Raw genomic sequence first — 16167 nt, 5'->3', positions numbered from 1 at the left:
TCTCATCTGCCAACACTTTTGTAATCACATCTCACTTACTGCCCTGAAACCCATCAAATGCAGTGCTTTGAAGACTATGATACCCCGACACCCTCTAATAAGGAATTTGGCAGGAAGGCAGCATCATTTAGAAGGAGGTCAATCCACACACGCATTGGGGTATCATGCAAAGTCCAGGCTGGGGCATTCCAAAAGATTCACATCAAGCTCGACTGATTGTGAGGAACCCAAACCACCAAATTCAAATGTCCAAAGATGCTCATTATGGTGCTGGTCGTCTGGCTTATACCCGTATTTGGCATGTGAGATATATCAATATTAGTGTGTTTGCTTGTGCCTCAATACAGGCTTTATTTTGCAGCCTATCTCCTCCTCCTTGAATCTTTTATTGTGTTGCTGTTTCATTGTCTAACTCCGTTTGTCTGTACTTGTCCTCCCTTCCAGTGGAATGATGCGTACTTTTCCCACTCACAATTCTTCATGCGCGAAAAGCATTCTGGCATTTTACAGGAGTACACATTCAAGGGATTTGGGCCTCAGCTGCCTCAGTAATCTAAAAAGTAACTCAAAGTATAATTAAGTCTCGTCAGTTCCCCCCCAGAAACACCTGTTTTCTGAAGTTACTGGGTGTTTTGGGTTTTACAACAGACACCCTCATCCAGGCAACCCAACCCAGGCTGATCAAAGCCCTGGCCTGTGTCCAACTGCCATTCTGCAGCCTCCACTGCTCTCCCCTTTCTCTGTTGCCCATAGCTCTCCTTTGATCTTCACTTGTTATTCCCAGTTTGCAGTAGACCTTGCTCAAAGAGTGACTGGCGAATCCCCTGCTCCACTGGGTCCTCCACCTATTCCTTCGGCAATCCTCCTGGTACTTCTCCCTCCCTCTCCTCCCAGGGAACCGTCAGATCCAACAAGATTAGCTGTCTTGTGGCTTCTGAGACTAAGATGATGTCAGGTCTCAATCTGGACTGGGTGATGTGTGGTGGAATTCTCAGAGGCCTCTCCAAGTCAGCTGTCATGACCCAATCTCGGGCCGTTAAGAGCAAACCCACTGTGTTCTTTGATGGTTTCTCTGGCCTCTGTCCTTCAATGAGAGAGTGAATGGTCTTAGAGCCCCTTGCTGATAGTCTGTCTCTCATTCCCACTGTCAGAGTCGTATGGGTAGCTCTTAGGCTCCCAAGTTCGGCCCTGCCATGTGCCACTGTCCCCGAGGATGACCTTGTATTCCAATGGGGTCTCTGCTTGCTGGACTGCCACTACTACCCTCACTTCCTTCCTGTCCTCACAGCAATTCTTGCCCCGGACATTTTGTCATCTCTGGATCCAGAGTACTACAGTTGTTCCCATCCCCATGCCACAATGAACTCCTTCCTGACTGATCGAAAGGGGAGCCTGAGTTTGATTTTGTTCCCATACAGCCCGATGTTGCCTAGGCTTTGTGGCAGCTCCAGCCATCTGCGTAGATCCTTTGCTCAAAGTCTTCTACCACCGTCATCGGTACCTCATAGATGAGTAGAGGCCAGAGGATTCTTGGGAGGATTCCAGGGAGCACAGACTTATCCACCATCTTCAACCAGCCTTCCAAGTCAGCATTGATTGCCTTGATGGACTCTCTGTTACTCAAGCTTCAGTTGAAGACCTTTCAAAGGATCTTCACTACCTTCTCTGTGACTGAAGGGATCCAATGTTCTCCCATCCTGAAGTGGAACTTATCTGTTATCTTCCCCTCCTTTAGAACAAAGGACCTGGATTTTGCAGGTTTGAAACTCATACCATAAGCTTCTCCAGCTCCTGGAGGATCCACCTGGACCCTAGTACAGCTGGTGCAGTCACTGTGAGGTCGTTGTTAGAAGACTATCTTTGTCTTCCGCGTGTTCGTTGTTGTTCGGGTAGAGAGAATGTTGATTTTCTGAATGCAGACTGGAGATCGGTGAACAGGTCCTTCGAAGGATTTATTTTACAGAATATTCCGGACACAAGCAAGTTTACAGACAAATGGCTGCAGTCCTCTCACAAGTGTGTAGTTACAGCGGACTCACAGCATTCGTATACTATTTTGAAAGGCAGTATCATAAAACCCCCAAGCCCCCAACAATTTCACTGTCAGGTGAACGTGAGATTACTCCAGTGCGACAGCCACCAGTTTATAGGGTATTGAGTCATAGGAGTTGGTCAATTCCAGCCATAGCACAGCTACATCCCCTCTGCCTTCTCTTGTCTCCCTGTCGTACCTGTTGTTGCTCAACAGGAAGCTGGAAAGCCTCGTGGGAACTATGCTGAGCAAGGAGATGACGGGAAATTGATCGATATTTTCAGACTTCTAATCAACAAATCCATCTATTTGCTGTGTACAGTATATATATATTAATCTCATCTAGGGCTGTCATAATTAAAGTATTAACTCTGGATCTTAATTTAATTAATTAAAGCATGAAAAAACTCAGTTAAATCAGTGTGCAGCCAAACTTGGAGGAGTCTGGCGGGAAGATGAATAAGTGGTGCTGGAGTGTGGTGCTCATGAGCAGAACTATGTTCTGAGAATTGTTTCTATGAGAAAAAAGATGGCCTGTAAAGCTGAGTCCAGCGGTATTTTAGAGAAGTATTCTATTTGATGAATTACATTAATTCCAAGATTTTACTCAAGTAAATATCTGTTACAAGCTTTGAAGAAAAAAGTAGACATAGGAGTGTAAAAATGTGATTAATTGCGATTAATTATAAAAAATTGTTTTTAATCGCTTGGCAGCACTACTAAAGAATTTTTTTTGGTTTCACGTAACATACAATAACACATATTGGCCCTCTGAGGGAAGCCGTAGCACAGGGTTCCCCAATTCCGGTCCTCGAGGGCCGGAGTCCTGCAGGTTTGAGGTGTTTCCGCCTATCAACACACCTGATACTAAAGATCAGGATCGTTATCAGGCATGCTGTGCTAGTTGTTTGGAATTGGGGAACCCTGCCATAGCAGCAATATGGACCGCCACAAAACTGAATTTGACACCCCTGACCCAAAGCTTACTGCGAAAGCAAGTTGTAACCAAGTGTTGTTTCATGAACTGATGAGAGGCAAAGCATATTCGGAGACAAAAAGAGCAGTCCAGTTACGATCGATTCAATGCCTTTAGAATGAAATGACCTGGATTAAGAGTTTGCATCTGATCATCAGTTTCACTTTTTGAATTGAACTACTGAAACGAATTCCGTACTTGTTTTGAACATTTAATGGAGATATTATTGTTTCTCAATATTGGGCATCATTTAGAGCAATAAAGACAAACACAGGTACAACTCAAGTTGATTACTTTTAATCAATTCAGCTAGCTACAAAATGTCCACCACTTTACACACTGACAAGATACAGAGAGGGAGTCTTTTAATATAACATGCGTTGAGGACATCAATCTCACAGTTGAATCTATTGTGTCATTCAGGTTGGGGTATTTCATCATCTTACTCTAACCAAAGGACATTTTTGGAGATTTGGTATGCATAGCTCTAAAGTACAGAAGCAACAAAAACCCTTGATGTTTTCTTTTTTATTTCAGTGTATAGTTATCGTCAACATTGTCATTATTTTTTTGTACTAATAACAAACCACACGGGGAGAATAAACTTACAGGTACAGTCTTCTTATAAAAGTAAGGTCTCTCAGAAATATGCGCCATTGCTTTACATTGCAAACGTTTATTAATTTTTTTCAGAGCATCCAAAACCTATGTTACAGTACACAACCAGTCCTCCTCTTTCAGCACTTAAACATCCTCATCACAGAACTGCATAATCGTTTTAGAAAACAGGTCTTTTTTTTTGCAATACGACCACAAATGTTTTGTCTTTCATCTCACTTTTTTGATCCCTTTTGCATTATTTTACAACAAGATGGTCACAGTCAGTAAATATATCAAGACAGAAAGAGTGGCACTATTGCAAACTTGCAGGGAAGAATGGAACGATCAACTGTGTCCTAATACTGAGCATGCGTTTTTGTCAAGTCGCTACTGCCGTGTTATCATTTTTTATATATATTTTTTCAGACAGGTTTTATTTAGAAGACTAAAATCTACCATTTGTCATGCAGAGAACGCACAATTCACATCACTTGGAATGCAAATGCCTAATACAGCTACAGAGAATCTAGTTGCACATTGTCTAAACAGTAAACTCAGTATGATCGCAATGGTGGAAAATGGACCAGCGACTGCCTTTTATGATTGTAAGTGCTGTTTGCAATCTTCTTCACCTCAGTGAATCCTGACTTGCCATGTGTCGTCTCCCTTTTGCTGTGACAAAACGCTAAAAGAAGGAGCGTGACAGTAGCCTACATGAAACCGTTTTACTATGACAATACTGAGATACTGAAAAAGAATCAAAACAAACAGCTTGTATCACATTCCTATTATATACTTGCCATCCATTGCATTGTACTTTAACATATATATGTATACATATATATATAATATATGTGATATAGAATAATATATTATATATATATATATATATATATATATATGTATATATATTGATCAAGAGAATAAAAACTTCACAGGTGAGCCAGAGCGCCTTTAACTCAGCACTATATACAACCTTTGGAAAGAATGATGTATGGAGTATAAGAAATCATCATTTTTACGAGGACAATCATCTTGAAAAAGCTTGACAAACAACACAGAACGACATTTACAATGGGGAGGGGAGGTGATATGTGCATGTGTGCAAACCTAGAAGGTCAAGATCATAATGAAAGCATGTCGGTGTCTGATGACGTGCGGCGCCGTACACCGGAACGGGTCATGCTCGCCGGAGCCGGGGCGTTTAGCCACTGCCCAGCATCTTTGTGGCCCTCTGGTTGGCCTCATCAATCCTGGTCTTGTTGGAATCAGCCTACGTGAGCGAAAAGAAAATAGAGAGGGTTTGTGCTGGGTTGACGGAACAATTTTCCTCTCCAGATTTTAGTAGGCACATGTCTTGAGAATTACTCAAGTACAAGAGTTTGGAATCGCAAGCTAGCTACCAGATTAGCTAACACTTAGCATAGCATGAGCTATTTGTTTTTCTTAAGATAAGACAAGATAAGTGGCCCTATTTTCATAGACAGGCACCCATGCACTCAACGTATAAACTGGTGCATCTTAATTTTCACGGGATAAGTCTAGCTTACAGTGTTTGCGAATATGGCAGACCGCGCTGCGCCTTGCTAGCTGTTTAAGATCGTTTTCTACTAAATGCTTCCGGCGCACCTGGCAATTTGGTGACAAATAGGCTAGACTTTAAATCAAGTGAAAACAGGTCTATGTTGTGGTGCAGGTTTGGTGGAGTTGATCCAGGCGCAGGCAGACTGATGACATTTCCAGATCATGCAGTCTTTGGTTTTTGATGTAATGTGTTATTGTTGGTGTGGCTAAAAGCCAATTTATGGAAATAATGTATATTCTTAAATAATTTAATTTGAAGATTATAGATAATATTTGACAAAGTAAAAGCAATAGGCTAACATGTTTCTCCCAGTGTGTGTTTTTTACCTTGTCCATGATCCTGTCGATCTGGCGGTTCTGGGTGTCGATCTCGTTGCCCATGTCCACAGCCATGTGGCGCAGGTTTCCAATGATACCACCCACCTGCTCCAGGTTCTCATCCATCTCATTTTCCCGGGCATCATCTGTTACCCTGAGGACAAAAAAACAAACAAGTACAAATTTCACATATACGTGAATATTGTTTGCATCAAACCAGCTGTAATGAGCTTCGTTGACCTCCCTCTATTCCCCTCGTGATCATTTCCTCTGATTGCAATGCAGAGTATAACCTATCCTACAACAAGGTCTTCTATCCAATTATTCCCTTTCTGCTCTGTGTCAACCAACTCCAGGCAAAAGTACCACAACAACCTTCACTTTGGTTTAAAAAAAAAAACCTTCAATTAAAAGAACAGCTAGAAATCACAATTAATCAGTTCCCCATGTGCTTCCTAGGGAGGTTATGTCTTCTTGACAAAATTTCCCACCAACCACAAGGCCTTCAAAAATCCATCCCCACCGTATGTTTGACCGATTCCATTACCACACCCCTTCTCAAACCCTCCAAACACCTATGATCAAGGACATTGTCTGTGGTGACTGGGTATGATCAGTTGCTGCTCCTTCATTGGAGAAAACTCTTCCAATCCATCTTCAAACTGTCTCACTTTCTATTTCGACAAATTGCCTCAAAAACATGTTTTTAGACCTAGCCTAAGAACCTGTTCCTGCTACATTTCTTAAACATGATTTTTTTATGTAGTTAAAAAAAAAGGTGATAGTAATCAAGTACTGGTATTAGTAGTATTATTCACAATTTTTTTAATTATAGAGTTGAGGTGGCTTGGGCATCTGATTTAGATGACTCCTGGACTCCTCCCTGGCGAAGTGTTCTGGGCATGTCCCACCGGCGGGAGGCCCCGGGGACAACCCAGGACAACATCTTGGCATCCCGCCGGAGGAGCTGGTTGAAGTGGCTGGGGAGAGGGAAGTCTGGGCTTCCCTGCTAAAGCTTCTGCCCCCGCAACTCGACCCCGGATAAGCGGTAGATGATGGATGGATGGACTTATTCTTTATATGCCTATATATTTTTTGTCCCTCAAAACACGGCTGTGTGAAATAAACGTTGATATGATAAAACAACAAAACAAAACAAAATGTAGATACACTGAAATGTGTTTGCGTGTGAATGGGGCCTCATAAGAATATAGCCATTAGCCAACTTAAATTTATCAGTTAGGATGGGTGTCAAACTCATTGTAATTCAGAGGCCCTATACAGCCTGATTTGACATCCAAACGACTAGACCAGGTAAATAATTAATATAAATAACAACGAATTGGCTGTTTTTTTGTTTTTGTTTTTTTTAAGGTAAAACACGACCAAGTGCAATAGGAAATCTTGATATTTAAGAATTATCCTGAAATGACCAAGTCCAGATGATCTACCTCCTACTATAAGAATAGTATTTTAATGTACAATATTTGTTTGTGTACCTCGCATTACTATACAGAGGTGGCAAATCTAGGTCAAGAAAGTAAAAACCAGAGGTGTGCGCATCAATGAATTTTGTCATCCGTCATTCGGCAATCGTCAACAGTAGGGACAGGGACATTTCATCATTGTCAATTCGTCAATAAACTGTAATCAGCATTCATTTAACAAGGCTTCCGTCATTGTTAAGTTACAGTCGCAGTTTTTATTTTTGACTGACAGTGAATTAAGAAAAGCAGTACAGTAACAGTAAATCAGCAAGCCTTAGAATACCCCCCCCCCCCCCACACACACACACACACAAGATTTCATGGACACGGTCCATCGAATATCCATAGTTGTAATCTGAAATCTGAAACTAATGTTTTTACACACATGCTATAAATATTCCCACGTAAGTGTGACCTATGGAAGAAGCCATGTTCTGGAATGAGTAGCTTCCTGTGACTTTGGTTTACCTGCGAATGAAGCCTCCGCTGATGGCCATCTGTTCACGCTCATCCACGACACGGGCTGGCTGACTGGCCACCACCCCATCCTGGTTGTTCCCCCAGGCCTTGCTGGCTCCACTCTTCATCCTGGCCGACGAAGGCGATCAAGATGAACAGTTACTCAACATTCCGATGGGGCGCGCCATCATTTCCCTCAAGCAGGCCGGCTTCCCATCATTGGTCAATGACTCATATCAAACAACGCGGGGAGCCGTGGCTTTGAGGGTGGGTTTATATGTATAGCAATGTCAAATTACTTGATTTCATGCATTCAACACATACATGTATAAGTAATAGTGGAGACTAGACTATGTCAAGCAAAGCATAGCAGGCATGGACTGGTAGAGTTCGGAATGTGCAAGCTTCTGTTTACACAATAGCAATGTGAGTGATACTATATCTTGAAAGTGTGTTAAAATGCTATTAAGATCTTTAAGTGTCATCTGCAGTTTTATATTATCATGTAACTGTCCCATTGGCACCTCTATGTTGTTGCAATAAAAACAATCCCTCCCCCAGTCCCACAGTTGATTCTCCCAATGTGACAGATAACAGAGAGGAGACGAGCTCCTGGGAGACAAACAACAGAGTGTACAGGACTGTCACATCATTAGAGGAGGGACAACAATAATGTGGAGCACAAACTACAAAAACAACAAAAAGAAAAAAAAACTGAATAAGGTCGACAGAGTAACACATGACGTTCCATGTACTATTCTTGGACCTCACACCCCAATACGCCCCCTCCTTGTTTAAGTCACCACTGTTTTCTGTGCTATCACCTTTGGAAAACGCTTTGTGTCCCTAATTACTAGTGAGGGGGGCGATAACGATATCAAACTCATCCAGTGTCTGTCTGAACAGGAAGTGTGTACTGACAAATAGAACTGTGCTAACAAGATATGCAATCAGAGTGCCTTTGTCAGTGTTGCCTCACTCTAGTTTCATCTGTTTTACCCCAAACAATTAAAGAAATAGGAGAAAGTGATCATCATAGACTAAATGGGTTGTCATTTTTACTATATAGCACAACCATATTGTGCCTTATTTACCTCCTGGCTTGTTTTGTTTCAGGTTTGTCTGTTAGTTCTTTCTATTTTGTCTGATTAATTTTGCGTTCTTAAGCATAAGTTGATGTCAGTGGAAGTACCTCCCTTTTGATCGCAATCCGCTTCAGTATTGTTTTTGTTTGTTTGTTTGTTTGTTTGTTTTTAATATGATCCGTATACACCACCAGAATACCACATTCTTCTAGAAAAGTGGTTAGGTATGGGCTTATTAACAGATGAGCTTATTAAATAATTGCTAAGAACTTGGTATTGGCTTTTGAGTCATTAAATCTTTAACAGGCTTGGGGAGTAACAACACACGTTATTCACTGTTTGGAACATACTCACTGAAGGGCTGATTTATCTTAAATAACATTTGTCACTTACAAAGAAAAGTTTGAGCTGTCAGAGTCCTGTAGTGTCCTGGTACGGCGGAGCTAGTTGCTAGCCTGCTACACCGCTAATGTGGAGTCCACCTTGCGTACAAATCACCCACTGATTTACTATTTAAACAAAAATAATATAAACATCTTAACTTGTTACTGGGACAAAAGTATCTTTTTACATACATTTTTCAACAGGTAACGAGTAACTGTATGGTAATACATTTTAAAAGTAAGCCTTCCAACCCTGGTCTTGAAGAAGTGTAAGCCTAGTTAACACACTGGCTAATGCTAATGTTAGCATGCCAGTATCCCTGTATTATCTAGACTTCACTATTTGTTGGACTGGCTGTCACTAGATTGTGTTCATATTGACATGTTCATGCTTCTCAAAAGGAACTTGATTGATTGTTAATCTTCCCATAGACAAATGGCCAGCTCTACTACTTAGGACTTCCAATAATATTAGCTTAAACATCTAATCTTTAAGCACATTAATTATCTTAGCCTCAGTGTCCGTGTTATTGTGGAGTGATGTGCAAAAGTATTGTTTCAGTACTAAACAGGCTAGCAAATATTCAGCCTCCTGCTTGACTTTTATTAATAGAACTGGACTGAAGCAAGGCTTCACTTAGCTGCCAGGCCCTGCTGACACACTCATTGTTTTTGTACTTGTTTGCCATCTGTCTGCTTTTCTTCATCTTCTCATTTTATTCCAAGATACACTGGCCTCTTCTTCTGTCGAATGAATGCCGTAAATGCCGCTTAATCAGCTTTGTGGCAATTGAGTTGAGGTGATTGGATTAGTATTGTGGCAAAAAACAAACAAACCTCCATCTATTAAATGAGCTGTCCACTGATCCAAATCTATTACCAATGGCGTTTAGACAGTCAAAATCTGAGGGTATTATAAAAACAACACGGCATCATGTAATGCTTTTACAGAAAAACACAGACCTACAGATGTTAGTGCTTCTTTCATTGTCTGGTAACTGCATACTTTAAATCTGTTTTTACTTAGTGTACTGCCCACAAGACACCATCAGGTGCATTTACTTGTACTTGGTTTTATTTATTTATCTTCATTGAAATATCATTGACCATGATAAACAGTTCTCCTTTTACGGACAAAAGTACTGTGACCTGCCTCTCAGTTACCTAACCAGCCAGAAGTTTTACTAGACCTATCAGTTCCTATCGGAATCTCAAATCATAAGCTTACGTGAACATTGCGGAAGAACCTTTTTTTTTTTTTTCTCTCAACATAACTGTGCCTCAGTGCACAAAGCAACTCCATAAAGGCATGGTTGGATGAGTTTGGCATAAATGAACTTTTGAACCTCCACGTCAAGCTCAGCAAACACCTTTGGACCCGTCAAAAAAGTACATCGGAGCAGCTAGGCCCCCTTGGCCGAAATCTCACAAATGTTATTTTGGTTGAATAAACATTCATTTCTCACAGACAATCTCCAAAATCCTGTAAACACTTTCTAGTAGAGTCGAAGCAATTATAGCTACAAATTTTCTGTATGTGCAATTAGTCAGGTATTACGATATTTTTGTTCATTTAGTGTCTGCAGTATGTTCCATTTCAAACCAATTACCTCCCCAGGCTCTGTATCACTTGTATTGGATAAAAAAAAACGAAACAAAAACAAATGTACATACATGTACATCATTATCATCATCATATACTGTACATCAATGTCGTAATTAATCGGGATCATAACCTTAGCTTCATCACGTGCAGCAATGCTAGTATGAGTTGCATTGCCATGCATGCATGAGCATTCCAAGGGTTAGGTCATTCCATGTCATTGTAGTAGTAGTAGTGGTGGGTGGGACGTGGGTGTTAGGGGAACAAAAAAAAGTTTTTGTTGCGTGCAAAAAGGTGAGCATTTTGTGAATGTTAGAGTGGTGTGGCGGTGGAAAAGATCATGCAGATGAGAAGCGTCTGTCCTGGGCATTTTGGTACCAACATTATTGAGCTCAATACATTAAAACGATCTGAGTACCAAGATTCTTTAACCCTGCTCTTATGGATTTCTCTGGCTGCATCTGCATGTAAACGATTCCCAAGTAGAAGTTGAGAAGAAAGGCTGCTTAGCACAAGGATGTTGTAAGAGAGGCACTTGCTGATAGACCTTTGCTGAATGGAGGGGAGCGTAAGCGGAGGACTGGATTCTTGCAGGGTGGTAATACTATTTTCATTTTTTCAGCAGCCAAGATGATATCTATCTAGAACCTTTCTATGGTTCTTCGAGATTCACTCCAAGTGACGGATTCAGGGATTGTTTATCGTATCTCTAAATGCAGTTCAGTGGTGAAGAGCCGCTAATTAGATGACGAGCTAGTGCATGTGTTGGCTATTACGTGTCTAGTATAGTAGCAGCAAACAAAGTGCTGTCCAGACAAGACTACATATACTATATGATGTCATAAGTAATAAGGAACTAAGACTTTGTCCAATACCTCTTTAAAATTTGACCCATCCGGCATTCATTTTAACTAATATACCAAAATTGCTTTGTAGCCCTTTGGGGTCTTTCTTATGAAATGCAGCTGACGAGCTCATCATCAACATAGTCACAAGAGCGGAGGATTGAACCCACAATCTTAAGGTTTGAGATGACTACTCTACCTCTGAGCCGTGCCGCCCCAGTACATTGGTTTTCTTACGTGACGTGTAGAAAGAGTGGTGTAGAAAGTTATGCCACTGCATTTATATCATCTACAACCCCAGGGATTGCATTTGATAGTTCTGGTGTATAACATTAATTGGCCTCTAAGAGTGTATCCATATTGCAGTATATGATTGTGTCTGGGACGGTCTTCAAAACTGCATCATGGCCTCCCATGTGTATGGATGTGGAAGGTACTGATGGCTTTTTGCAGCTGGAGCAGAGCAGACTATTAGCTGACGGCCGTAATCATGCCAGCGGTTTCAATTCATATTTTTTTAAAGGCAGGCAGGCAGGCAGGCAGGCAAGCAGCACCTACTTGTTACATGGACAGGAGCAAAGACCACAGAATTTCCCTAGATCGTTCAAATTCTTTTCTGCATCCTTCATGTCCTTATTGATTTGGTCCATTCCCTCCTCGATGCGCTCCAGTTGTTCTGATTAAACGCGAGTCATTTATCCCCCACAGAACGAAGCACGAGGAGAGAAAGAGAGAGCGAGAAAGAGAGAGAGATAGGACAAAGGAGAGAAGACAATAACTTCAGACACTCACTGTGACGAAAGAAAGTAAGAACAAAAAAATAAAAATAAGTAAAAAATAAAAAAAAGAGGAAAAACTGGACGCCACCACATATGTGACAACCTTTGAGGCACGTTGTCAGTACCTACTTGTTACATGGACATATGAAAAGCCCACAGCATTTCCCTAAATCTTTTAAATTTTTCTCGGCTTCCTTCATGTCTTGGTTGATATGGTTCATGCCATCTTCAACACGATCGAGTTGCTCTGGTCAGGACAAAGGGATGACAGTAGTGGAATGAATGTCATTGGCTGATTGACACAAATATGACTTATGATGAGCAGCAACGGAGTCAGCTGGTTAAATGTGTGCCATAGGGGAGACACTCACCCATATCTGTACTGTATTGATTGGGTCAGGAAATTGTAATTGGTGGACTGCATTTTGGGGCGGATGGATGTGCTTTCTTGATTCAAATGAAATGACTCACTATTTATTTACAATAACTATTAATACATAATAAGCAATTTGCTCTTACAAGTAAATGTGTGATGCTAAATGGAATTGTCAAAACCAGGGAAGTGCAACTCCAGTCTTTGAGGGCCACTATCCTGCACGTTTTAGATGTTTCCCTCCTCCAAAACACCTGATTCAAATGATAAGGGTCGTTATCAGGTTTTTGATCATTAGAATCAGGTGAGTGTTGTGAAAACATTCAAAACATGCAGGACAGTGGCCCTTGATGACCAGAAGTGTGCATCCCTGGACGAGACAGAATTTTCGGAGTTGTTTAGTAGGAGTACCAATGACCTAACCTTCAGAGATCACAGACTTTCATCAAGGAAATTTAGTTTAAAGGAAACTCTAGAACAGGGGTAGAAAATCCTGCTTTGGAGAAGCCTAATAACGATCCTGATCATTGAATCAGGTGTGTTGGAGGAAGGAGACCTCTAAAACAGGCAGGACTGTGGCTCTTGAGGACCAGGGCGCCTCCCGCCCCTGCTCTAGAATAAAAATACTCTGTGTTGATTTACTAGCAGGCTTACCTAAAAACTACTTAACCAATCACCACCAAAACATGGAGTGGTTGGGCCATAACCAAGGATAATTTTGGAGAATTCCATCCTTTTGAACTATGCTGGAAAAAGTTGGAGTGCCAGGAGTAAAGTGGGGTACACACATACCAATAATAGGAGCAAATTTAAACCCCTCTTCTGATTAAAGTCAGCCAAGGCCTAATTGTTGGATGTCTCGAAAAGATTCTCCTAACCAATTATCCTGTGGTGTGGTGTGTTCTAAGAACGCCCTGTCCTCCCCAATCTGCTCAGAAAATGGTTGGGCTAACAATTGTACAGTAAATGTTGAACATGTTCACATCCTTATGTGTGGTCAACATCATGTACGGCCAAACTGCAGACTTGATTGCGACATGAAACAGAATGATAGTAAATCAGGAAGCAACTTGAACTTAGAAAGGCAAACAGTTAGCCTAGCTTAGCATTTACTACTACTTTGTAGACACTTTTTTCCATCAGTCTGGATGTCTTCTGGCACATAGATTTCATCTTGGTACAACACTGATGTCTGGCTTGGGGAAGGAGCCCAGGGACTAAACCAAGGATAGGGGCTGCTGGCCCCATCAGAAATCTGATTCATGATGTCCGCAGACCAGAGTTGAAGAATTCAGGTCCAGAAAATAAAAAGCGTGCTACGAATTGACTTTCGCCTCATGTACTTCAATTCAACTGCTTCCAGGAGCTCGTCTACCTGCAGTTGCATAGAAGAACCTGTGGCTAAAACCAATCTATGGCGGGGGTTTTTACTTTCTGGACCTGGATTCCTCACCTCTGCCGTAGACATATTAAAGTCACTAGTGGTTATCACTTGCAGCTCATTCATCTGTTGCCACTCCAACAAATATCTGTAACAGTGACGAGATGTCTCCATGTCTAACGCTACGTTCACACTGCAGGCAAATGCGACCCAGATTGGATTTTTCTTGCCCAAATGCGACCGTATCTGTCTTTTTTATGTCAGTCTGAACGGCTCAATTACGATTTTTTTCATATCCGACCTGGGTCACTTTCATATGTGGTCCTGGATTGCATACGTATCCGAATTTTTGCAATGCGATCGCAGTCTGAACGGCCAGGTTGCATATATCCGACCTCGACGTCACCGGCAAAGTTGTTTCGAGTAACAGTTGTGACTTTGTATTTCACTTTAATTTAATCTCACTTGAAACGTGAAGTATAAAGATGGCATTTGTGGTGGTGAGATTAGTAATTTAGCCACGCAGACGGCTCATTTATCACGCGCGGCAATGACGTGACGTCATCGTTAGGGAGAAAAAAAGGAGATATCTCCGTGAGATGAGGCGCTCGAACAGGCTCGCCTCATTTTCACCAAATATTATTTCGACCTCCTCCTGCATTGCTCCTCTGTAGATATGAGATGGTAAAAATATGAGCCTCGACGACGGACTTAGAAAGTCCGTGGCCCTGACACGCTGCTGGACCATACGTTTTTACTTCCGCGTTGTGAGTGACGTTGTATCTTCTTCTGCGTATGTGGGTCACTTTAGGGACGCGTTACGTCCACACAACAGACAGGCCGAGGTCGCAATTAATAAGCAATGTGAACGCTTACTCCAAAAAAAAATCTGATTTCACCAATTGAGCATTAAGACCTGCAGTGTGAACCTTCCCTAAGGTACTTGGTACTCTGCGGTAACAAGCTTGCAGGTCAGCTCAAGGCCGCAGAGGTGTCCCTGTGATGTGTATGCCTTTACTTTTTTGGGGAAAAATTTCAAATTCCCCCTTTTAAGATGTTAGAAACTAGTATGTGTGTTCTCCTGGATGACCGGAACGTTCCCATAGACACTCCAAAATCTTGCAGCAAGTCTTGTCTTTAGAGTTGCGTCTTTTAAAACTTACCAAGCGGGAACTTCGCCCATATTTGCTTCTACTTTTTTACTTCATAATGCCGGATTACCTGAAACTTTAGTCAATATAGTGTTTTATGGATTTCAATTTCTTACTCATGCTGATGAGGTGGATGGTGTTTTGGTGACTGTTCATAGAAAATACTTTCCAGCCTGACGAGTGATTAAAGACAGCATGTGAATTATGAAGCATATTCATCAATTAACTACGGTATATTCAGATTTGTAAAAATCCCTGGTTGGTGCACGGACATACACTCAACGGTACATCCGATGATCGGTTTTCCTTAGTGCTTGTCCTCATTAGGGTCATGGCTGGCCGTTAAATGATTCAGTGTTTTGATTTGTAGCAGCACAGAGCATGTTATGCTCGTTAGAGTGTTGCAGGCAGCGTAAATGAAAGCAGTTCAGTCAACTGCTGTAAAAGGTTTTGGAGTCCACTGGGTGCATGCTGACACAAACGGAGGGTCAGAGGACCAAGAGGAGCATTCATGTCCTTGTCCATGCAATTAATGGTCTTTCACGGGACACATAAACTGTGTTATGAGCCTTTCAGTGTCCATACCAGACCTAAGAGATGCTTTTAGGTTTTCAGTAAGCATCACCAGATGTTGCTTTCTAGAATTATTCTTAATGCCCTAGGCAAGCTGCATACTTTATATTGTAACCAGGGACTTTACAAAGCAGTGAATGGGTTGACTGAGAAGTGGCGGAATATTTTGTCATTACCAGCTAAATCGATCGTTTCTCTTAAATTGGCCTTTTTCCATTCTGGAATGTCAATTAACCAAAGCCACAAGGAATTTTGCATTAGATTGCACAACAGACCTAACTGATATCTTTTTTAAAGTAATCCTGCCACCAAATGAATTAATTTTAGACAAAGGGATAGTATATACTGATGTTAAAACACAGGTTTTTGTTACTGTGGTGGTTGGCACATATAATCAAGTTTTAGCGTTTTGTAGTGGTGCAACAGATCATCATTGATCCGTGGTGGGTTCAGATCAGGCCCCACGGTTCGGCTCGGATTGGTTGGTGGGGAAAAAACAAAAACAAAATGCGCTTTCAGAGTCAATACCATTCTGACA

The 16167-nt window shown here is 41.5% G+C and overlaps 1 protein-coding gene across 1 annotated transcript in view; it reads right to left on the bottom strand.

The window, feature by feature from the left end:
- Positions 1-3289: 3289 nt before the first annotated feature.
- snap25a (synaptosome associated protein 25a) overlaps positions 3290-16167 on the bottom strand; it is a 38393-nt gene continuing 25515 nt past the window's right edge. The window contains exons 5-8 of the mRNA XM_077552545.1: positions 11931-12048; positions 7466-7585; positions 5520-5664; positions 3290-4881 (exon numbers count right to left, since the gene is read on the bottom strand). Of these exons, the coding sequence (XP_077408671.1) occupies positions 4813-4881; positions 5520-5664; positions 7466-7585; positions 11931-12048 (452 nt within the window). The 3' untranslated portion in view covers positions 3290-4812. The remainder of the gene's footprint in view (positions 4882-5519; positions 5665-7465; positions 7586-11930; positions 12049-16167) is intronic.

The sequence above is a fragment of the Vanacampus margaritifer genome, chromosome 19 (assembly GCF_051991255.1).
Source record: "Vanacampus margaritifer isolate UIUO_Vmar chromosome 19, RoL_Vmar_1.0, whole genome shotgun sequence".
NCBI classification, from domain to species: Eukaryota; Metazoa; Chordata; class Actinopteri; order Syngnathiformes; family Syngnathidae; genus Vanacampus; species Vanacampus margaritifer.
The sequence above is the reverse complement of the archived record's forward strand: the minus strand, read 5'-3'. Positions and strand labels throughout refer to the sequence as shown.